Source organism: Magnolia sinica, chromosome 18 (genome assembly GCF_029962835.1).
Source record: "Magnolia sinica isolate HGM2019 chromosome 18, MsV1, whole genome shotgun sequence".
Classification (NCBI taxonomy): domain Eukaryota; kingdom Viridiplantae; phylum Streptophyta; class Magnoliopsida; order Magnoliales; family Magnoliaceae; genus Magnolia; species Magnolia sinica.
This window is the reverse complement of record NC_080590.1, coordinates 34,554,996-34,579,040: the sequence shown is the minus strand read 5'-3', so window position 1 is coordinate 34,579,040 and position 24,045 is coordinate 34,554,996. Positions and strand designations below refer to the sequence as shown.

Below are 24,045 nucleotides of genomic sequence, written 5' to 3'. Positions count from 1 at the left end.
GGTTGGGACCGTGGATGAAGCGGTTTAGTTGGCAAGTAGGGCAGAAACACAGCTTGCAAGAGTCCCTACTTGACCCTATCCTTCGACTCAGCCCCCCATGATGGGTCCCATGTAGGATTTAGCGCTAGCATGTGGAAAGGAACTAGTAGGAGGATGTCCTCAACCTCTCGCAACCGCAAACTGTGACATGAGGAGCAGTCCATCTAGGCCTCAATGTGTGACACCCACTATAGTGGGTCCGAGTAGGATTCTAAATCCTTATGGTTAGCCAAGGCTGAACAATTGTTACCGTTGTGACAAACCAGGCCACTTATCAAACACCTGCCCTCAATGCCTTGCAGTCCACTTGACCATCAACGCAGGGGGCACTGTAGGTGATGCAGTGGAAGAAGACCCTAGATTTGATGAAGATGAATAACCCACTAAAGAAGGAACTAGTGACAAAGATTAGTTGGCTGAGGATAATGATGAATCCTTGGTCGTGAGGCGATTATTGTACAGTTCACAGTAAGAGTTACATCCACAATGGCACAATATATTCCATACGCGGTGTACCATCAATGGCAAGGTTTATGATGTAAACATGGATAGTAGCAGTGGTGAAAACATCGTCCCGTAAGTGATAATGGACAAGTTGTGGTTACCTACGACAACGCATCTTTCCCTTTACTCGATCGGCTGGATAAATAAGGTAAACAAGACCAAGGTAACCAAACAATGCACTTTCTCATTTTCAATTGATAAAACTTATAAGGATCAAGTAGTGTGTGATGTGGTCAACATGGAAGCATGCCATATGTTGCTCGGTTAACCATGGTAGTTGGACCGTGATGTGATCCACCAAGGACGAGATAACGTTTATGTCTTCATCAAGGATGATCAAAAGACGGTCCTTGTCCCTATGGTACCAGAGAACCAGCCTGAATCTTCTAAAGTGGAGGGGAGTTCCCTCCTGACAATCCGAGATTTCATGGAGGAATCTAAGGAAACCGACGAGGTGTACGCCGTATTGGTAAAGGGCGATGAATCGGAGCCCTTGAACATTCTTTTAAGTTTAAGGCCATTGCTGAACGAATTCAAGGAAATCTGGCCTGAAGAGTTACTCAATGGATTGCCCCTTATATGGGATATCCAACAACACATAGACTTTGTCCCTGGGGCTAGCTTGCCTAACCGCCCTCACTATCGGATGAGTTCGAAAGAGTGCGAGATAATTCAGAGGCAGGTGGAGGAATTGATCCTTAAGAGCCTTTTAAGAGAGAGCATGAGCCCATGTGTCATGCTAGCATTGTTAACGCCTAAGAAAGATGGGAGCTGGTGCCTATGTGTCGACAGCTGAGCAATTAACAAGATTACCATCAAATATCGGTTCCCAATATCATAGTTGGATGACATGCTCAATATGCTAAAAGGTACTAAAGTGTTGTTTAAACAGATCTAAGAAGTGGGTACCATTAGATTCGTATTCAACCTAGGATGAGTGGAAAATGACATTCAAGACTAAGGAAGGGTTGTATAAGTGGTTGGTCATGCCCTTCGGTCTATCAAATGCACCAAGCACTTTTATACGTCTTATTATAGGTAAAACTGGACTAACCGATTGGATTGACCAAATGAATCTAATAAGATGAAAGTGATAAAGGCAAACAACTCGGATGGGAGATCGGGAAAGAGCTCATCCTCAAATGTTGACCACGACCTCCGCGACTAATCCAGGCGCTAGCTATGAGTAGTGGCCTTGGTCGCCTAGTTGACATTTCATTATTCGACCAAGGGACAACTATGGAGCTGACATGATCACATAAATCGACCCTGACCCCAATCATCAACTAAGCTCTGTCTGCAGGACCTTGACCAAGTAACTTAGAGGCCGGCCTCGACTATTGACCACGACCTCCTCAAATGTCGGCCACTAGGAGATATCTCCTTCATTTATGGAAATGATTACCTCTCGGAGATCTTCACCAAGAATCACACTGAGATAAACGCCATATATTTAGGGGAAGATCCCTTATGTGATACGTATCTACATGTTAAACTCATCACCATTCATGGTAGAGGTCTCGAAAGGTTATAAATAAGAACCCTACCTCATAAGAGAGGGTAAGCACCACAACCCTAATTCGACTAGGCATTGGAGGGTGCCCAGCTAGAACCTGGGCCCCCATTGTCAGTTGATTTTTCAAGTACACGACGAGCTAGTAGGGACGACTAAATCTTAGCATCAATAGTCAGTTGTCGAGGTATCAGGGCGAACCTCTAGCTAAAAATACCGAGCAGAAGATCACCGACTTCGTTTGGAAGTACATCATTTGCAGGCACGGCATCGCCTATACGATTGTTACTAACAATGGCAAGCAATTCGATTATGCATGCTTCCGAGGACTCTGCGAGAGACTTGGTATTCGCAATGCCTACTCATCACCTCGACATCCCCAGGCCAATGGACAAGTAGAGGCAGTTAACAAGATCATAAAAAACCATCTCAAAACCAAGCTCGAGAAGTCGCTACTACATGTCCTCTAGGCATACTGGACAAATGTTCAGACCTCGACTGAAGGGACTCCTTTTTCCTTATCTTTTGGTGTAGAAGTTGTGGTAGCGGTTGAAATAGGCATCTCAACTGCACGTATTAAATCATTTGACGAAAGCCAAAATGCTGAGCAGATGGCCCTAAGTCTGGACCTCCTTGAGGAAGAAAGGGAACGAGCACAATTGAAAAACACTACATATCAATAGTGGGCCGCCCAATACTACAACTCCAGAGTCAAGGCACCCAGATTTTGAGTAGGGGACCTAGTCCTTCGAGAAACCTTCTAGAGCACAAGGAGCTCAGCTCTAGAACATTTGGTACAGGTTGGAAAGGACCTTATAAAGTAACAGGAATGACACGATTAGGCGTATATTGACTTATGGACATGAATGGACAACCTTTGCCTCATCTATGGAACGCCAAGCACCTCAAGATCTACTATTCCTGAAAAGGAATCTGAAAGTTCTAGATATGTCGACCATGTTAATCAACTCGATGAGTGTTTGATCAACTAAGAGCGACCTCCCTTTTCAAAGGGAGAAAGGTGCTCATGATACTACTATTGTTCTCTTTCTATTATGAATTCTATAAAAAAAAAAACTTCTCCAAGTCAGGGGAAGAAATTTTCTTTTAACATTATTATCCCTACTACCCGAGCTACATGACCGACCAAGGGACTTCTCCTATTTTAAAGGGAGAGTGTCCTTCCAAGTGCTCGGCCTACTAATATGTGGTCGGCCTATCGATTGTATCGTGCACGACTTATTAGCTTATCAACCCTACATTGCTTAACTTACAAACTCTACTTCATCTGACCTACTAATTCTATTAACTTAATAAGAACATACACACAACATTCTTGGCCAATCATTGTAAAAACCTGTATTTTCATTAACAAGAGAAATGGCAGTACAATGCAAAAAATAAAAAGTTTTAGAAGTATTGGAAGGGGGAGAGGCCTAGTCCACTCTTTGGGGGGCTGCTCGGCTTCGGCCGCAACAGGGGCAGGATCTTCGAGAGACTCATCGACCAAGCAATCTAAGTCGAGCTCCAAATACTTTTGCCTGACATGCTCCTGACACTGCCCATAGCTGAGGTTGAAGTATTCCTCCAGCTAGTCAGCCCGCTCCATGGAGGCCTTATACGCCTTCACCAATGCTACCTGCACAGCTGGGATAGAGGCCTCAACCTCTGCCAAATTAGCCTCCACCCTCACAGATTTGGCTTCCGCCTCTGCCCGCTCAGCCTTGAAAATGGATAGGCGCGGCTTTAATTCCTTTGACTCGGCCCATAATGTGGCCCTCTCCCGCCACACTTCACCCAGTTGAGTCCCAAGAGCTACCCGCTCCTCCACAACAATCCCCAAGGCCTCCTGAAGTGACTCGGTCAAGGCGACAACAGCATCCCTAGTTGAGACAAAGGCCTCAAGCTTGGCAGCCTTTGTGTAGAGACATGCCCTCACCTCCTCGAGCTTGCACCCCAGCTCTTGAAAAGCTCGACGAGTAACTAAGAGCCCAGGGGTGGTCTGAAAAAAAGGATTGTTTCAGTGGACCGATGAGGCTGACAAGAGCTTTGCTGAAATCAAACATCGATTGTCCACAACACCAGTCTTGGTTTTTCCTAGTTTTGACAAACTATTTGAGGTTGAGTATGATGCCTCATATGTTGGAATCGAAGGAGTCTTATCATAGGAAGGTAGGCTAATTGCCTTCTATAGTGAAAAGCCTAGGGAAGCCCGAAAGAATTGGTCGACATATATGAGCTTGAGCTGTACGTAGTTGTCTAAGCACTGTGACATTGGCAGCATTATCTAATCCAGAGAGAGTTTGTTCTTTATACTGACTATCAAACCTTAAAGTTTATTAATAGTTAAGCTAATGTGAATTGTGTAGATGCTAGATGGGTTACATTTTTGTACGACTTCGTGTTCATTTTGAAGCATAAGTCAGGGCGGTAGAACAAGGTGGCTGATGCACGTAGTTGACGTGCATCACTACTGGTTATAGTGAGCAATGAGGTGGTTGGCTTTAACTGTCTCAAGGAGTTGTATGCCAAGGATAAAGACTTCATGGATGCATAGATGAGGTGCCAAGAGCATCATCCCAATGATATACATATGCAAGGCAGTTTCCTCTTCAAAGGGAATCAACTGTACATTCTCCAAAGTTCTCTGAAGGAGCAGATTATTCAAGAAGCATATGAAAGTGGCCTTGGTGGACACCTTGGGCGAGACAAGACATGGGCTCTTATGGAGGAGGGTTATTACTAGCCACAATTGGTATGTGACGTGGGTAAAGTAGTGTAGTGATGTCATATTTGTCAGACCTCTAAGGGACAGTCTCAAAATATGAGCCTTTACACCCCGTTACCTATGCCCGATATCCATTAGGAGGACTTATTTATGGACATCGTGCTTGGTCTCCTGGGAACACAACTCATCATGAATTTGGTGCTCGTGGTGGCAGATTATTTCTCAAAGATGACGCACTTTATCTTATGTAAGAAGACCTTCGATACAACATACATGACGATTCTATTATTCAAAGAAGTTATGCGACTACACGAAATTCCCAAGACTATTACTTTTGACCATGACACGAAGTTCATTAGATACTTCTGGCAAACTTTGTGGAAACAATGCTTACTACCCACACACCAATGGGCACATTGAGATTGTGAATCACACATTGGGAAACCTCATTTGATGTATTTCAGTTGATAAACTAAAGCAGTGGAATTTGACCTTGTCTAAAGCGGAATTTGCATTCAACAATATGGTGAACCGCTCGACAGGGAATTCCCCATTCCAGATTGTTTATGGTCGAATGCCTCGCCACACGCTTGAATTGGACCCTTTACCTAAGCTCCCGGGCAAGAGTAATGTAACAAAACATATGGAGGACTGAATCGTGGGCATTCATACGGATGTGCAAGCCAAGTTGCATGCCTCGAATGACGAGTATAAGGAGCAAGCCGACAAGCATCAGCGACAAAAGGCTTTCGAGGTGGGTGACCATGTTATGGTCCATCTACGAAAGGAGAGATTTCTGACTGGGAGCTACAACAAGTTGAAAAATAAGAAGATTAGACCGGTATTGATCCTCTGAAAGATCAAAATGCTTATGTTGTTGATCTTCTGGATGACATGGAGATCTCACATACTTTCAACGTCCCGGACCTGACCGAGTATCATGAACCCAAGCGGGACGAGAACTTGAGAATGAATTCTTTTGAAGTGGAGGGGACTGATATAGAGTGGGTCGCGGACACTTTCATTGCCAAGATGGACCAGAGAAGGCCGGATTGGAGGCAGAAGTGATCAGGATTGTCAGAACCCTAAAACAGACATATCTTATGAACCAAAATAAGTTATTCGACGTACCATATGATTTTGGGGTTGGAGAAGCTGCTTTAAGCAACTAACCCTACTAAGCCGTGTTTTCCATGCCGGATTTTCCATATTCCATCAGATTTATGGTCAAAAGTCCATTTTATTTTCATTTTTACTATTTATAGTAAGTTTTAGTTCGATCATAACTCTGTATCCTTTGAGTTTTAAGAGTCATGCCAAACACGAAAAGGGCTTAGAAAATTAGGAGAATAGTATGATTAGGACAAATTGGACACTTACCATTTTTGGCTGAAAATCATGAAGTCTAGTAGAAATCATGACCGTTTATAAATAGTAAGTTTAATATTTATAGCAAGTCACGTTTTGTAGGGAGTTTGATTCTGAAACTTCTTCCTAGGTTTGATATCATTATTTAAGTGGTCATAAATTCATTTTTATCATCAATCAATTTATTTTTGAATTTATTAGAATTTTTTTGTCTATTTTTCCTCATGGATTTGATGAATCTCTTTGAGGAGTCCAGAGAAGTTCCATGAATTTGGAGTAATTATCCCCGAGGAAGATGGTGATCAACCTCATCACGTCCATCCCACGTCATGTTTTCACTTCTTGACCAAATTTTCATAGTCTTCTTAATGATTGAGACCAAATTAAAAAAGAACTTTGTGGAATTAGTTTGGTACACAACTTCAATTTAGCAGTGCCTACCACCCACATACCAATAAGCACATTGAGATTGTGAATTGCACATTAGGAAACCTCATTTGATGTATTTCGGCTGATAAACTGAAGCGTGGGATTTGGCCTTGTCTCAAGCTTAATTTGCATTCAACAACATAGTGAACTGCTTGACAGAGAATTCCCATTCCAAATTGTTTATGGTCGAGTGCCTCGCCACACACTTGACTTGGTCCCTTTGCCCAAGCTCCCGAACATGAGTAATGCTACAAAATATATGAAGAACCAAATCATGGGCATTCATGCGGACATGCAAACCAAGTTACATGTCGACAAGTACAAGGAGCAAGCCGACAAGCATCGGCGACAAAAGATGTTCGACGTAGGCGACCATGCTATGATCCATCTACGCAAGGAGAGATTTCCGACCGGGACCTACAATAAGTTAAAAAAATAAGAAAATTAGACTGATACCGATCCTCTGAAAGATCAATGACAACGCTTATGTTGTTGATCTTCCAGATGACATGGAGATCTGACGTACTTTCAACGTCCCGAACCTGACCGAGTATCATGAGCCAAAGCGGGACAAGAACTCAAGGATGAATTCTTTTAAAGTGGAGGGGACTGATATAGAGTGGGTCGCGAACACTTTCATGGCCAAGATGGATCAGAGAAGGCCCGATTGGAGGCGGAAGTGATTAGGACCGTCAGAACCCTAAAACAGGCATATCTCCTAAACAGAATAAGTTATTCGACATACCATATATGATTTTGGGGTAGGAGAAGCTACTTTAGCCAACCAACCCTACTAAACCATGTTGCCCATGTCGGATTTGCCGGATTCCATCAGATCTATGGTCGAAAGTCCATTTTATTTTCATTTTTACTATTTATAGTAAGTTTTAGCTGGATCATAACTCTTGATCCTTTAAGTTTTAGGAGTCATGCCGAACATAAAAAGGGCTTAGAAAAATTAGGAGAATTATATGGTTAGGCCAAATTGGACACTTACTATTTTTTACTAAAAATCATGAAGTCTCGTAGAAATCATGGCCATCTATAAATAATAAATTTACTATTTATAATAAGTCACATTTTGTAGGGAGTTTGATTTTGAAACTTTTTCCTAGGCTTTATATCACTATTTAAAGGGTTGTAAATTCGTTTTTATCAGCTATCAATTTATTTTCGAATTTATTAGATTATATTTTCATTTTCTATTTTTCCTCATGGATTCGAGGAATCTCTTTGAGGAGTCCAGAGAAGCTCAATGGATTTAGAGTAATTATCCCCTAAGGTGGACGGTGATCAACCTCATCACGTCCATCCCTACGTCATGTTTCCACTTCTTGACCAAATTTTCATGGTCTTCTTAATGATTGAGACCAACCTAAACATGAATATCTCCCGAACGATTTTTTTTTTTTCCATATAACTATGTGCTCTACCAATGTTGTTTCTTTTAGTTGTTTTTGCGAGCTAAATTTCTATTCTTCTTCTGTTAAATTTGTTTGCTGATGCAGATTAGCAGTCGTAACTTGGATCGAGTGCGCAAGTTGAAGAGTACAATGACAAGTTTGAATGCTCGAGTTCAAAAGGTAAGACTTTCTCCCCGCTTCCTTAGTGCCATGTCCCGAACGGTAACGGTAAAATTCCTCGCTAATTCGGATTTTACCAAATAATGCATCCATGATTGAAAATTATTGAGCAGTACTTTTAGAGGTGTTAAATTACCGAACTGTCTCATTTATTATTATTATTATTATTATTTCTTTGGAAAGTGTTGAAGTCGAGAAGTGTGGGCCCAATTGGCATGTGTATGACTTCCAAGGCATCCAACAGATGCAGCCCACCATAATGATCGGATGATCAGAAATTATGGAGAATCCAATCATTGGGTGGGCCACACCATAAAAAATAAATTACTCCATCCAAATTCATTTGTGACCCATCAAATGATTTGATATGCTTTGGGTGATCATCATGGTCGGGTGCATTTGTTAAGGGGTTGGATATCATACACAGACCATGCAGGCCCTACAATTCTTGACTTTATTGCTTAAAAAAAACCTAAATGAGAGTCACTTCTACAGATAAAATAAACTAAAAAAAAAAACACTAATTGAGGGCATTTTGGTAATTCTCTCCCTCAAAAAGCACCTGCTAGGCAATTTGACTCGAGATTATTTCCTGAAAACGGAACTTTTGACTAATTTTTCCATAACAATCCAAAAAACAAAAACAAAAGAAAAAACATAATAATAACATTGGAAAATGGTTGGTCATGTTATGTCTATCTGTATCTTTGCAAAACAATTTTTTTTTTTTTTCTTTAGTTATCAATAAAAATAGCACCTGCCCTATTACGGTTTCTATTCACATGACATTCGCTATAGGCAGCAGTAGATTAATTACTGGCATAAATCAATTATTTACTGTTGGAACTTGATACATTAGAACTTCCATTAGCTAACATGATATAGCTATTAAGCGCTGCTTTTTTTTTTTTTTTTTTTTGAAACACTTGATTTCGTTGATGTGTAAAAGGATTACAAAAGGCCTGAATTCAGGGTTCCCAAGTAGAAAAGATCTGAGGAAGCCTATCATATCAAGAAAACAAAAAAGCCAACAAAACCCAGCCACTATTTAACCTCTCTAATTGCCCCCAGCCCCAATTTATCAAGAAAAAGAAGGCCTCGGAGATGTGGAAGAAGCTCCGAAAGTGAAATAGAAAAGGATGAGAGTTGGGAATCGCTCCCTTGACGGGCCAAGGCATCGGCGGAAGCATTCCCTTCCCTGTAGATATGCCTCTCTCCTTCAAGCGATTAATCCGTCTAAACCAGTAGCTCCATTTCCAACCAGGTCGGCCTAGCCCGTTTAGAGCTTTCACTAATTGCAGAGAGTCAGATTCAATGATAACTTGTTTGAAACCATTAGACAAACACATGGCATATAGCTATTGAGCTCTGTTAGCTGTTTCAAGGCCAGTCCGGATGTTGGGCTTCTGGGATTATAGCTGGTATCCTCACTTGCAACTTTTGATAGGTCCTAAGTATTTAACTACCCAAACATCACTCTAGGTATCTAATTAATTGAGAGGTAAATTGCTTTCCAATATTCCTATTATCTCATTCTTCAGTTACTTTCTTTAAACTTCCAAAGCACATGATATTCGTCAACCATTCATCCTCCTACTGAAACATCCAAAAGGTTCTTCAAAGAGTGCAACACTTCACTTGCATTAACTTTGCCTGTCTAATGGGTCTCATAGGGGATAGAATGGATTTGGATTTGCTATTTGAATTTTATAGCTTTTAAGCCTGCATTAGGAGAATCAGTTTTGTAGATTTCACCTATTATGTGCTCTGGTTTTGACTTAGTTCTATCTCCCACAATTGTATAAATAATACGAATAATTTTCCAGTGAGTAATCAAAAGAATATGTGCTTCTTGGCATCCAAATGTACCTTCTTAAACCTTACTCTGCCCAATGTTTTAAATAGTGACGATATCGGCTGATATATCCCACAATATATCTTGTATCCCACTTGTGTGATATGAAATCCATAGGTAGTGCCAATATATCCCACATGTTCGATCCGGTGAGCATTTTCAATTTTTGATCTTTTTTTTTATTGAAATTATTTAAATAAGTGTCAAATTGCTATAAATCTATTGGTTATTTTCTCACTCTTTACGAGTTTCTCAATAAAATGTTTGTAATCTCTAAAAAAATCTATAAGTTTTCATGTTTTGCATTAAAAATCATGGAGTTGGAACTTTGATTTTGATATCCATTGGTTCTTCATGTTCTCCATGTTCTTTTTGAAAATTTCCTTCAACCAGCCGTCAGTTGAGACTAATTTTGAAGTATTTAGGAGTATTTGATGAAATGATCATCTCATATGCTCTAATTTTGAAATTTGATTGTAAGTAGTCCGATTTGAGAAAAATTGAAAAAATTCAAAATTTCTCAAAATTTTCCTAAATTGCTTACAATGTTACACTCCAAACATGAAATCAAGCATATATGAGAATCAATCTATTGATTTGTTAAGTCATTGTCTATTTTTGAAAAAAAATTAATTAAAAATTTATTAAAATATTTTTTTCAAAATTTCCCTTTAACTAGCTATTAATTGAGACTAATTTTGAAGTATTTATGAGTGTTTGATGAAATGATGATCATATACACTCTAAATGTTATGCATTCAATTTTAATATAGTTGCTTTAGTTCAGTCAGACAACACATAGCTTAGGACCCTACACCTATGCACTTCTCTTTTGAGATCTTATGATTTAAAAGTGTGTATTAATGTCTTTTTTAATAATTTCTGAAGTTTCATTGAAAAATTCAATGAAATAGAGATTGAAACTTCAGTAGTGCTGCCTGATCTAACCGTAGATGTATCTTCTAAGATGACTCTAAGACAGGTTTGTCTTCCATCCGATCTAATTTCTTGATTTATTTTCTCAATTTTGTGGATGTTGCAGCTCATATTGGCATCATTGCATGTTTAAATCCTGACTACAGCGACATTCTGATTCTGTCATTGTGTGATTTTTCTATGAGTAAATTCATTGCATTTTCCAGGTAAGGGATGAGCTCGAACAACTTCTGAATGACGATGATGATATGGCAAACCTTTACTTGTCAAGAAAATTGTCTGGCCCATCATCACCTGTTAGTGGCTCTGGCGTATCGGATTGGTTCCCTGCCTCTCCAACCATAGGCTCAAAGATATCTAGAGCAAGTAGGGCAAGCGCAGTAATGGTTTACGGAAATGAGAATGACGTTGAGGAACTTGAGATGTTACTAGAGGTTATAAAACCTACTCGTGAATAATCATTGGTCAAGACACTTGCAGCTTTTTCAGAATGGATATTCACTCTTCTGCACCGCTCATGCATGGGACATTTCTAAGGCAATCGGAACTATTTTTCTGGTGGCCTGCCCCAGCTATTTGGGGTCTATGGCCTTTCTATGTTGTGAATTGTCACATACCTGATTGGCAATTCCATTGTCCTATAGATGTCTGCTGCATGTACAATGAACATGTTGGAGACAAGACAACCTCCATCGCCAATGTCTCTAGCAAACCACTTTCCTCAAATTCAAAATCTAAGAAGAGCTTTTGTTCAATTTCGCAGGCATACTTCAGTGAAATTGATGGCACGCTGAACAAACTGATCACGGTATGCACTGATTAAGCTTTGGTAGTCATCACTAATGATTTTTTAAATAATGGTTTACGAAGAAATTACAATTTGAAAACGAGTTGCTATCCACATATGTTATTGCTTTTACATTTCCATTATAAAAAAAAAAGTTCTTGTTGGGCCTACAAATCCTTCCAGTATTTTATACTGTAGAAAAACTGATTGTATCCTGGAAATTAAATGCATTCTTTTTTATGTTTTCCTGATTCTCCTCGTGTAAGAGTGACACCATGTCTTGAATAGATTGCTTAAATCGGTATCTTATGGTTATTGTTGTCAATGCGGTTCTAAAAAACTACTAAATATAATTATCTACAAATTATTGCGTGTCAAGCACTATATATATATATATATGATTTGCATGTATTTATGTCTAGTAGCAATTGTGCTATCCGGTTTGCAAGCCTGTTAAAGGAAGGTGTATGTCACGTGGGAAGCTAGTCATTGAAGCCTGCCAAGCAATCATAAGAATTCCTGTTTAAACAGGACTTGTAAAGCAGACCCCAAATAGCTGGGACAAGGTAATGATGATGATGATTATTATCTTTAGCTAATGGCTACTTTGCTGAGTTCTTAAATAGAGGATTCAGTGCACATGCTTGACCATAACAATTATATTTTGCTTCATTTGCTATCACATTGACGGCTCTATCATATCTGATGATATAAGAAAGTGAATCCTATTGGCATTTAGAATTCTAAGTGGCAGCTTTAAATCTTTTAGTAACCCTCAAAATTCATAAAACAGGTCTATAGGCCTTGAATTTCATGTTGTTCTGACTACTTGTTGTATGTTGTAAACCATCTTCTTTCTTGTTTTTTTTGTTTTCTATTTTACCTTTTTATTCTGGAATTATACTAAATTAAAATCTATTTTTATTCTGGAATTTTACTAAATTAAAATATCTTTCCAGCTACGTGAATATATTGACGACACAGAGGATTACATTAATATTCAGGTAATTGTTTGTACATGAAGAATTCTATCTTTTGCATCCATGTGGTTTTATTTGGATGGAAATAGAATGTTACTTTCTTTTTTCTCTAAATAAATCAAAAAAATAAAGCCATATCCTATAGTCATGGTTTTTTCCCCCCCTTTGTTGCAGCTTGATAATCATCGAAATCGACTGATTCAGGTGAGATTTTATAAGGACATTGGTAATCTCATGCATTGGATTCTTTCTTCATTTTTGATCTCCAAGTTCTTGCATTTTACTGCCGGTGTTCAATCCCCGTATCATCATTCCCTATGATAGCCAATCAGGGAGACTTATGTGTGATCTGTACGGATCCGCATGGTGTACGGAGAAGACTTCTTGGTAATCATGACTGGAGCGTATCAGATGGTGCAATGTATTTCTTAAGTGGTCGATAACGAAGAAGTCATGCGTGAATTATTATAGGATTGGTGGTAAGAGGGGAAGCAGATATGGTTAAAACGTTAGAAACAACCAGAGTTCCAAGCAGTGGAGAACAGTTATAGCAACTATTTGAACGTGGGAAAGATCTAGATGGCTAGATCGAAGATATAAATAGAAAAGGAATGCCAGAAGTAAAATCGTCTCATACTAACCCAAACAAACCAATCTATCTTTCAATTATCCTATCAATTTACATTCCATAGTGTAATCCTTTACTTCCCTTGTTAAGCAAATTACATTTCTTAGTATAATCTTTACTTTTCAAGCTTGTTATTTTATCTTTTGTAGTGTAATTCATAGCAGTAACCAAGTAGCAGGTAATTTCTAGTTGTAATTCGAGTCTAAGCTCCCAAGCTAGATTTTTTTCTAGTCTGGTAGCCAATCAATGGCTCCTAAATTCCATCTTTTTTGTTTTTGTTTTTGATTTTTTTTGATTTTTTTTTTTGTTTTGTTTTTTTTTTTTGTTTTGTTTTGTTTTGTTTTGTTTTTTTTTTTTTTTTTTATACCTATAGAATATTTTTCATTAATAGGAGACATCTATACATACTAAATTTCGGGCGGACCCATAAACAAAAAGGGGAATAGGTTTACCTATCATGAAAACCAAGACAACAAATCTAGCCCTCCCTCAAACTTCCCAAACCTACTCAATCCAGGAATAGAAGACCTCTAATAATTTATTTTTATTTTTTTTAAGGGGGGGGGGGGGGGGCGGGCTACTTTGATGATCAAAAAAGCCTATGCGTCTGGTCGTCACTCCTCTAGCGTGCTAGTTTGTCCGCCACAGAGTTAGCCTCCCTAGGGTTGTGGGAGAAGCTAACCTCCATGCTACACATGAGCGCCTCAATCTTGGCCTGCCAGTACCACATGGCTCACGAGGGAGAAGATTTCTTGGAGAGGATTCCCACCATGGACTTAGAGTCATTGGCCACCTCCACCTTGGAAAAACCCAAATTCGTACACCGAGAAAGGCCCTCCCAGATTGCCCTTATATCCCCCCCGAGTATTGGATCAAAAGCCATAAAAGGATGAGAAAGCAAAAAGGAAGTCACCCATGTTATTTTTGCATACTCCACTGCCCCTCTCCCCCCGGAAGGGTTCCTAACGTTGATCCATCTATGTTGATCTTAACCCAGCCATGTTGCAGTCTAGCCCACTTGACCACATGGGCTTTCCTCGAGTTAGTCGTCGGCCCTTCAATCCCCAAAGCACTTAGCATTGTGACATGGAACCTCTTCACCACCTTGAAGGGGGAGAGTTAGGCCGAGTAGACTGATCCAGTGGTGGACCCTGACGATCACCTTAGTTGCATAGATCACGGATTCTTTGAAGCAGGAGTCGTTCCTAGCCATCCAGATTTCCCAAAAGATGAATGTGGGTGTGAGACCCCTTAAGAGTAGCAAACGGTTAGATGTTACAGCTACTGCCCACTATCTAGCTGCCCTACCAAAAGCCAGGGCGTGTAGCTAGATGCGTGGATATTAAACAACAACTCAAAGTTTTTCCACACCCTTCTTTCTGTATCGCTCCAAGAGAATAAGTGATTAATTGTCTCAACGTGGGACGTTTGAGTTGAAGGGTAGCAGTCACATTTAGAAGCAACAAAGACTCCTCTGGCTTGAATTCTGGCATCCACAGGAACAACATTGTGGATGATCTTCCATGTAAGGAGCAAAAGTTTTGGCGGTAGCTTTGGGTGCCACAATTGTTTTGACCAATCTTTCTTCTCCCCCGTCGATCTGATAATTTGCCAAGCCGAGACAATGTCAAATTCACCTGAAGCAGAATCTATCCAAATCTGTTTGTCCTCCACTGAAGAGGTACAAATCCCCTCATCTTAAATGTGATCTAGCACCACTTGTGGGAGGACATGTTCCACACCTAGTTGTGAACGCCAACCATTAAGCCTAACAAGCTCATGAACTAATTGAAACTAAGGGGGCAACGTTTGCAGTCTCCAGGTGCTGGGGGGCCATAATCCCGACTAGTCATCCTCCCAAAAGCTACACCGTCATGTCCGATTAACCAATGGGCTTGGGCAACAACAATTAGGATTATCTTGCAGATTTGCTTCCACAAGGGCAAAGCGAAGTGGCGAGATTCACATTGCCTGCTGATTGGAAGTCACGGGAATACTTCACCTTCATGAATGTTGCCCAACCGCTATACCTCCCCCTGTATATGACAATTCACGCCATCTTCATCCGAAAGGCATTCATCACAATTTTTAGGACTTTCACCCCCAACCCACCCTCAAATTTTGAAAGCATAATTTTCTTCCAATTCAACTAATGGCATCACTTCCTATTCCCTTCCCAGCCCCAGAAGAAATTCGAGAAAGCTTTTTCCAAGTCTCCGAGTAGACTAGAAGGGACCTCCATAGCTGCAAGAGTGTGAACTGGGACGTTGCACAGCACGTGGTTGATCAACGTAAGTCTTCTTGCTTGGGATAAAATTATGCTCTTCCATCTTAATATTATGTTGTGTATCTTCTCTAGCATCGGTTGGAAGTAAGCCTTCTGAGGTCTCCCTTTGAAATAGGGATCCCTAGGTAGTTGAATGGAGGTACCCCCTTCTTTAATCCAAGGATCCTTTGGGTTGACCTTACACGCACTTCAGGCTGATTAGCAGCGAGGATGAAGAAGCTCTTTTAGCCATTGATTTTCTACCCTGACAATCTTTGGTACTGGTTGAGAAAGCTGAAAATCCTTTTTAGTGATTCACAACTGTCGTTTGCAAATAGGACCATGTTGTCTGCAAAGAGGAGATGTGAGACCAACGGGAAATCCCTACGGTTCTTGAAGGGTCGATAGAAACCCTTCTCAACAATTACTTAAAGCCTCTTCTGAGAACCTCTACCACTAAGATGAAGAGACACGGCGAGATAGGGTCCCATTGGTGAAGACCTCTTAAGGACTTGAAGAAACCACACGGCTCACCATTAATCAGGACGGAGAACCAGTAGTTGCCCCAACATTTTTTGACCATCTCGATCCATCTCGCGCCAAACCCAAACTTAACGAGGACTGGCTTTAGGAAGGCCCAATCGAGCCTATCATAAGCTTTTTCCATGTCCAGTTTGATGAGAGTGTTTCCCCCTTTGACTTTTCGGTTAATGTCTTGAAAAATTTCTTGAGCAAGAGCACAACTTTTTGTTATGGATCTCCCTTGTACGAAAGCCCCTTGTTTCGTGAAGATGATTATGGGAAGAATCCCTCTCAATCTGTTAGCAATAATTTTAGAGAAAATCTTATAGACACAATTACATAAGCTGATAGGGCGAAAATCAAAAAATTTATCTGGAGAGGGTGACTTTGGAATAAGGCATATAAGTGTTGATGTGTAGGCCCTGGGGAGAGCCCCACTTTTGCAGAAAGAATGCATTGCATCGAGGATGTCCTGACCCACTGTCTCCCATCATCCTTGAAAGAAAGCCCTGAAAAAGCCATCCAGGCCTAATGCCCCATCATATGGCAGCGCCTTAACTGCTTTGAGCACCTCTTCCATTGATAGCTCAACCAGCAGCGCCTCATTTTCGTCCACTGTGATGCATGGCAGAATGACCTCCAAGAGCTCCCCCCCTCCCCCTCTGCGTTGAAGGCTTTGCTTGCATGAGCGTCGAGTAGAAATCAGTTGCAACTTGGTTAATCGATTCCCAGTCAGCCACCACCGTCCTACATTCTAATTTAATCTCCTTGATTATTGATCTTCTCGATCGCCCAAAAGCCATGCTGTGGAAGAATTTAGTGTTCCGCTCACCCTCCTCGAGCCACTGGTTCCTAGACTTCTATTTATAGAAGACCTCCTCGCAGAGTGTTCATAACCCCAAGTGTAGGGCTGTGATGTAGTAATAATCTCAGTGAGACCGAGGTCGAATCCATAGGGACTGAACCTTGTTCGTATTCTGAAAGTAACTCGAACTAGAACCAGAATAAGATGTAACCTACATCAGGTGAATATGAGTGAACAATGGTGAAATAGTAACCTAAACTTGTAAAATTCAAAGGTGGGAAACTAGGGATTAAGAGGATCCACTTGAAGAGATCAGGGATTCATGAACTCAACTGGACTTCGAGTCCCATCTTCATCCAGTTGGAAGATATATTACTAAAGCTCAATCTGAACTTCCTTCAATCTAGTTTTCAAAGAGGTGAAAGGTATAAGAATTAAAGATAATTCCATCACAAAACCATGCCCATGAGACAAAGCAAACAACAGAATTAAACCAATCCACAACCAATCAGAAGATGTATGAATGTTAGGAAGGATTCCATCATCCAACCATGTCCAAGGGGTAATGATGAACAACATAACTTCTTATTTTTTCGATCGGGAAAAAACCTATATCAGCAAAAACAAGGCTGCATATATACAACTACAATGTACACAGGAAAAAAAAACCAACAATGAGAAAAGAACAGTTAATAGAAATGTTACCAGCTCGATTGTTATGGTCATCAAGACCGTCAATCAAATCTGATTGTTCCTTGTTTTACCATGGCTTCTCGCGTCGTCTCTCTTCTGTGGTGAAAACAACTGCCCTAGTCCAAACGCAGATCCCTTGAGCGAACAGACAGGGACGTTCAGAACTGATGTGACGACCCTCACATTCGAAGAATATGATCTCTCCATCCCCCTATGCTTTGTATTCCTCGAGCCCCCATTGAAGCTACTTGGGTTGCTTGAGCTCCTCTCCAAGCTCTGGAACACAATCTTCCTCAAAGAGTTCATCAAAGGGCTGTCGACTGAGACGCCTCGGACAGGGGCCACGTTGGAGTCTTAGGGTCGACGCAACGGGCTCCGTTCGATCCTCGTTGTGTGATCGGACACAACCCTTTGCCTCGAAACCCTAACTTTAGGATGATTCTTAGGGTTGGATTTGTTGGAGTAAAGGGAGAGGCAGGGAAGATCGTCCTGGTTAGGGACAAATGATGAAAGAGAAAGCGAAAGGTGGGATGAGATTGAGACAGACTCCGTTGATGAGTTGGAATCCCACAGCAAAGGAATGGTAAGATTTGAATCGATCGGAGGACATTTCAAGCTTCTGTGAAGAAAATGATTTAGGGATCTAGTGTTAGAGTTTTTAGATGGCATGGAGGTAGATTTCTTAAGATCTGGCTTCTGATTAGGGTTTCTCGACGGAACTAAAGCCGATTTTTGGAGATCTGGCTTAGGGTTAGGGTTAGGGTCAGGGGTTTGGAGCTTATTCAAGTCGAGGAGCTCTTTCCATCGACTCGAGCACCTAGGCGCCTTTGGAGAAAAAAACGTATGGATCGGTCCGTGAGATCCAGGCCCTACGTCCACATACCATACTTTCCGGCGATCAGAAGTCATCGGACGACGCGGAATCGGTGGCAAGGCGGACGGAGGCGAGCTACAACGGGACGAGCTTTCCGTCGAAGAAGAGCTTGTCGGCAGGAAGCATTGTGACAGGAACGTCGAGCCAGAACTCAAAATCGACTAGATCCTTGCCAGAAGGCTGGATATCTGGCTTTTCCTGCGGATTTACTAACGATCTAGATGGAATGGAGGCTTTTCTGTAGCAATCTTCGACCCATCATTGACAAGATCGTGACTCAAGGAGATTCGAGGACTCAGCCAGCCGTAGGAAGGGTAGGTCGGGAAACCATCCGGTGACATTCCGATGTTTTTCACACAGGCGGATGCCATCGGAATCCGACCAAAGATGTGCCCGACTCTTTGGATCGGAAACGACTAACAGGGAGAAAATAGGTCAGAAAACTAGATTTCCAGCAGTATCACATCGCCGCAAAAAGGAAATCTGGCAAGATCGCCAGGGTAGAGAGAGAGAGCGAGAGGGAAATTCACTCCTCTTTCAGTTGCTAACAAATGAATTTCCTAACTTCACAATCAAATAATGTAAAGGAAATACTTAAAGCTATCGCAGACTTATTGTAATCTCAATCACAAGAAACCATTAAAAACTAGAAATATTCCTATAATCAAACTGAATCAAAATCTATTCAATCTAACATGAATCAAAGCCGTAGGATCATTCCCATCACGCCACAAGCTTCACCTCTTAACCCTAGCTAAGTGGTTTAACCAACAATGATTGGGCTAACCTCAAAAATCATAAAAAAGGAAAACAATGAATAAGGAAACAGCAACTTGAACTTCTCTCTCTCCTTCTCTCTCTCCCTCCAAAACGTCTCAGCCGTGGGATTGAATGATGCTTTCTTTCTTCTCTCGTCTCTTTATAGGCATGAAAGGGCGGTCGGTGAGAGCTTTCGCACAAAGAGGCAGTGCGTAGGGGTGCTGGAGTCGGTTAAAGTGGTCGGCTGCGTAGCCCTTCGCAACCAAAAAATCAGAAATCATCTTGCGCAGCAAAACGCAGCCAATCTGCGTTTGGAAGGAAATTTCCGGCTACAAGGGCTCCAAGTGCATGATCTAAGAGTTTAGTCATCTTGGCTCTAGTCGGTCCCACCTTGGGATGGGCCGACCATTGCCATGGTCGTACAACGACCGAAAAGAATGGCCAGCATCCGGCGCAAAGGGCCTGCGAAAGTGGTCCACGCTGATGCTTGGTGGGGTCCATAATCGGATTTATCAAATAAATCCACGCCGTACATTGGATTTGTGAAGATGATTTAGAATATCATTCCAAATCTGAAGAGGATCTGAGCTTTTAGTGGCCACCGCGTTGATCAATGTGCGGTGAAAGATCTAGTCTTTACACTCTTGTTCTTGTGAATGGTTGAAAAGGACTATGAGGTTTTGGTAGAATTTCCCTCCCGGGCACATTGGATGGCTTAGATCATCCTTCTGGATGATGAAGGTGGGACGCTGATGGAGCAACAGACGGACTGTGCAAAAGAAACAGAGAGGTTCCGTCTCTGTTTCGGAAACTCAGCTGGTGTGGTCAAACATTGTTTGACTGCTTGTTATAGTTTAGTGCACTACAAGTGCACTTGCTGCAGTGCACGTGTAGCACTCGTGTGGCCCCACAATGATGGTTCTGATAAATCCACACCGTCCATCTACCTTCCCATCTCGTTCAAAGGGTTGAGACCAAAATTGAAGCATATCCTGATGTTAGGTGGGCCCCAGATTAGAGATTCATAGGATGATCTGACTGTTGGCCCACTTTCACAAGGATCCAATGGCTAAAATTTTATGTGTACAGTTAATTTATGGTCCTCAGGCCAGATCTAAAGTTTCGAGACGAATGGATGGTGGGAACCATGTGATTTTGCATTCTGGACAACTTCCAGTCCTCTTTAGTATGACACACGTGATTTTCTTGAATCACGGCCGTGTAGAATCATTGATCTTGGTCCCCTGGAGTCCGTCCCTTGCCTTGGTGACTTCAGAGTATCAAGTCCAAGCTTTTAGTACCCTTTTGCAGTCCACGCTCGTAAATACACCTTGTATCACAAACATGATTAAAATAGGGTGTTAAACGGTATCATGCTTGTGAAATCAGGTAATAAATGGGGTCTAATATGCAATATTTGACCCTCAACACAAATCCCAACTAGCATTTTGCTAGTCCCGAGCAAAGTATACGACAATTTCTATAAACTCGAGTGATTTTTGAAAACAATCCAGATACTAGAAGTCTGAGATTCATGAATGTTGAACATTAATTTCTCCTGGACGTAAGCGCATGGTAAACTTCATAGTCAAGTTCAAAGTATTAATCCATCGATTAGAAAAATCCTAAACATTGAGTTCCATGGGTGTAAAGTGTAATCTCGGCTTAACAACATTAAGAGTCACTTCTCTATTTCATGATATCATTGGTAACCATCAAGAGAATTCATGACAACCAAAACCAAAACCAAAACCAAAACTTGCCTCATTGATCATTCTGTCATTCTTCCAGTTTTTTATTTTTTCATTAAAAGTAACGCCAAGGAGGGAAATCAAATCTTCACCTATAGGGAGCAAACCTATGGTGAAGACCATTCGCCTAGCCCTTTCCGAATGTCAATCTTAGGGAATTAAACCTTCACCTATAGAGAGAAAACCTATGGTGAAGACCATTCGCCCAATCCTTTCAATTTTCTTACGTTGGTTCCTTTCATGCTTAGTGCTTACCAAGTTAATCCTTCAATATCGAACTGAAACCTCAATGTGTAAGCGAGATGTGACATGTGAAATCATGGCTCAATCAATGTTTAAAACTTTTAATCATGGATTAATAATTCGAACTTACCTGTGAGATCTAACAGATGGCTAAATCCAAAAGACGTAAATCCCAAACACTCCATATCTTATAATGTTAAATCAACGATGGCCGTCAAAATTACTTCGAATTCACAAGAATTTCAAGAAAATTTTTTAAAAATTTTCACAAATTTTGCTCAAGACCAAGAAAATACTGATTAGGTGACCTAATCTCCCACTCCCAACCTAAAATGTACATTATCCTCAATGTAAAAGAAATAAACAAGCAATGCACATGAGACAATGAAAGTAAAAGAGGAGTGCTAGAAAGATAGTACCTGGACGAAAGAATCAAGAGGCTTTTCCACAAAGATCTCAGCAGCACAAGAGAGAAACCAACAAAAGCAAACTATCTTAAAACAATATAGAAAACAAACTAACATAATGACATAAAACCAACTAACCTAGAACAACATAAAGCAAACTACTCTAGACCTATGAAAGCAGGAAACCTACCTATACTTCCATCAGACTAGGAGATCAATCCTGGTAAACAGGATCAGTTAGAGACATTGACATGTCCTCTGCATCAAATTTCTAGACAAATGGATTTAGTCAATGTCCATTCACTTTAAACTCATTGTCATTGTTTAGATTCTGAATCTCGATAGCCCCATAAGGATAAATATTGATAATAGTAAAAAGGTCAGTCCAACGAGATCGAAGCTTACCCGGAAAGAGATGTAATCGAGAATTATATGAAATGACTTTCTGACCAGGCATGAATGATTTTTGCAAAATATGTTGGTCATAAAACGCCTTCATTATGTCTTTGTAAATTCTCGAGTTTTCGTATGCGTCATTCCAGATTTCTTTGAGTTCATTCAACTGAAGTTTGCGTAGAGAGCCAGCGTTGTCCAGATTGAAATTCATATTTTTGATCGCTTAGTAGGCTCTATGTTCCAACTCCATAGGCAAGTGGCAAGCCTTCCCGTAGACAAGTCTAAAGGAAGACATTCAAATAGGGGTTTTAAAAGCAGTACGGTAAGCCCATAAGGTATCGGTTAATCAGATTGACCAATTCTTATGGTCAGGGTTAATCGTTTTCGCCAAAATGTGTTTAATCTCCCTATTGAAAATCTCAGCTTGCCCACTTATCTGTGAGTGGTATGCGGTGCTCACCTTATGAGAGATACCGTATTTCTTCATTAAACTCTCAAATGGTCAATTACAAAAGTGTGAGCCCCCATCACTAATGATGGCTCGAGGCATTCCGAATCGGGAAAAGATGTTCTCTTTTAGGAATTTAATGACCGTGCGATGGTCATTATTCCGGCATGGAATCGCTTCGACCCATTTAGTGACATAGTCTGCAGCAAGCAAAATATATAGATTCCCAAAGGATTCGGGGAATGGTCGCATGAAATCGATGTCCCATTAATCAAATGCCTTTATAATAAGAATGAGATTCAAGGGCATCATATTTCGACGGGACAACGCTCCCAATTTCTAACAACGCTCACAAGCTTTGCAAAACTCACGAGTGTCCCTAAACATAGTGGGCCAGTAAAAGGCACACTGCAGAATCTTAGTCGTGGTCTTTTTAGTAGAAAAGTGACCACCACAGGCCTGTGAGTAACAGAAGGAGATGAATCTCTGATGCTCATCATCTGACACACATCTTCTTAAGATTTGGTCTGGGCAATATTTAAACAAATATGGATCATCCCAGAAAAAGTTGCGCACCTTGGTGAAAATTTTCTTCTTATCTTGCGCAGTCCAATGTGTCAGTATGAAACCTGTGGCAAAATAATTAGCAATATCAGTGAACCAAGGTGAATGGGAGACCCTGAACAAGTGTTCATCAGGGAACATGTCATTGATATGTGTCGTCTCAAGGGAATCACAGGGATTCAAGTGAGAAAGATAGTCAGCCACTATGTTCTTTACTCCCTTTTTATCTTTTATTTCTAGGACAAATTCCTGGAGTAGAATGATCCATCTTATCATGTGAGGCTTAACATCATTCTTAGACAGAAGATACTTGAGCGCCGCGTGATCTGTGTAAATAATGATCTTGGATCCGATCAAGTACCTAAATTTGTCCAAAGCGAACGCTATGGCCAAGAGTTCCTTTTCTGTAGTCGAGCAGTTCACTTGGGCAAGATTTAGAGTCTTACTCACATAATGAATAACATAGGGTTTCTTATCTTTTCTCTAGCCTAGAACTGCCCCAAGATCATAATCAGACGCGTCGCACATAAGTTCAAAAGGAATGCTCCAGTCGGGTGGTTGTATGATAGGTGCACTAGTCAATATGCCCTTTAAGCTTAGTGAAAGTTTCTTGACATGGCTCAGTCCACTCGTATGGTGCATCCTTTTGAAGTAGATTACATAGAGGACGAGAGATGAGACTAAAGTCCTTTATGAATCTTTTGTAAAACCCAGCGTGTCCTAAGAAGGATCTCACGTCCCGTATGTTCTTGGGTGGAGGTAGGTTAGAGATAAGATCGATTTTTTCCTTATCCACCTTAATTCCTTTGCATGATATAATATGTCTAAGGACAATTCTCTTATGAACCATGAAATGACACTTCTCCCAATTAAGTATCAAGTTTTTTTCTTCACATCTTTTTAGTACACATTTAAGACTTTCTAAGCACTCGCTGAAAGATGGACCGAAGATAGAGAAATCATCGAT

At 40.8% G+C, this 24,045-nt stretch overlaps 1 protein-coding gene across 1 annotated transcript in view; it reads left to right on the top strand.

Moving 5' to 3' along the window:
* Positions 1-24,045, top strand: part of LOC131232349 (magnesium transporter MRS2-I-like) — a 64,168-nt gene that overhangs the window by 28,870 nt on the left and 11,253 nt on the right. The window contains exons 5-9 of the mRNA XM_058228582.1: positions 8,090-8,164; positions 11,162-11,389; positions 11,719-11,763; positions 12,702-12,746; positions 12,897-12,926. Of these exons, the coding sequence (XP_058084565.1) occupies positions 8,090-8,164; positions 11,162-11,389; positions 11,719-11,763; positions 12,702-12,746; positions 12,897-12,926 (423 nt within the window). The remainder of the gene's footprint in view (positions 1-8,089; positions 8,165-11,161; positions 11,390-11,718; positions 11,764-12,701; positions 12,747-12,896; positions 12,927-24,045) is intronic.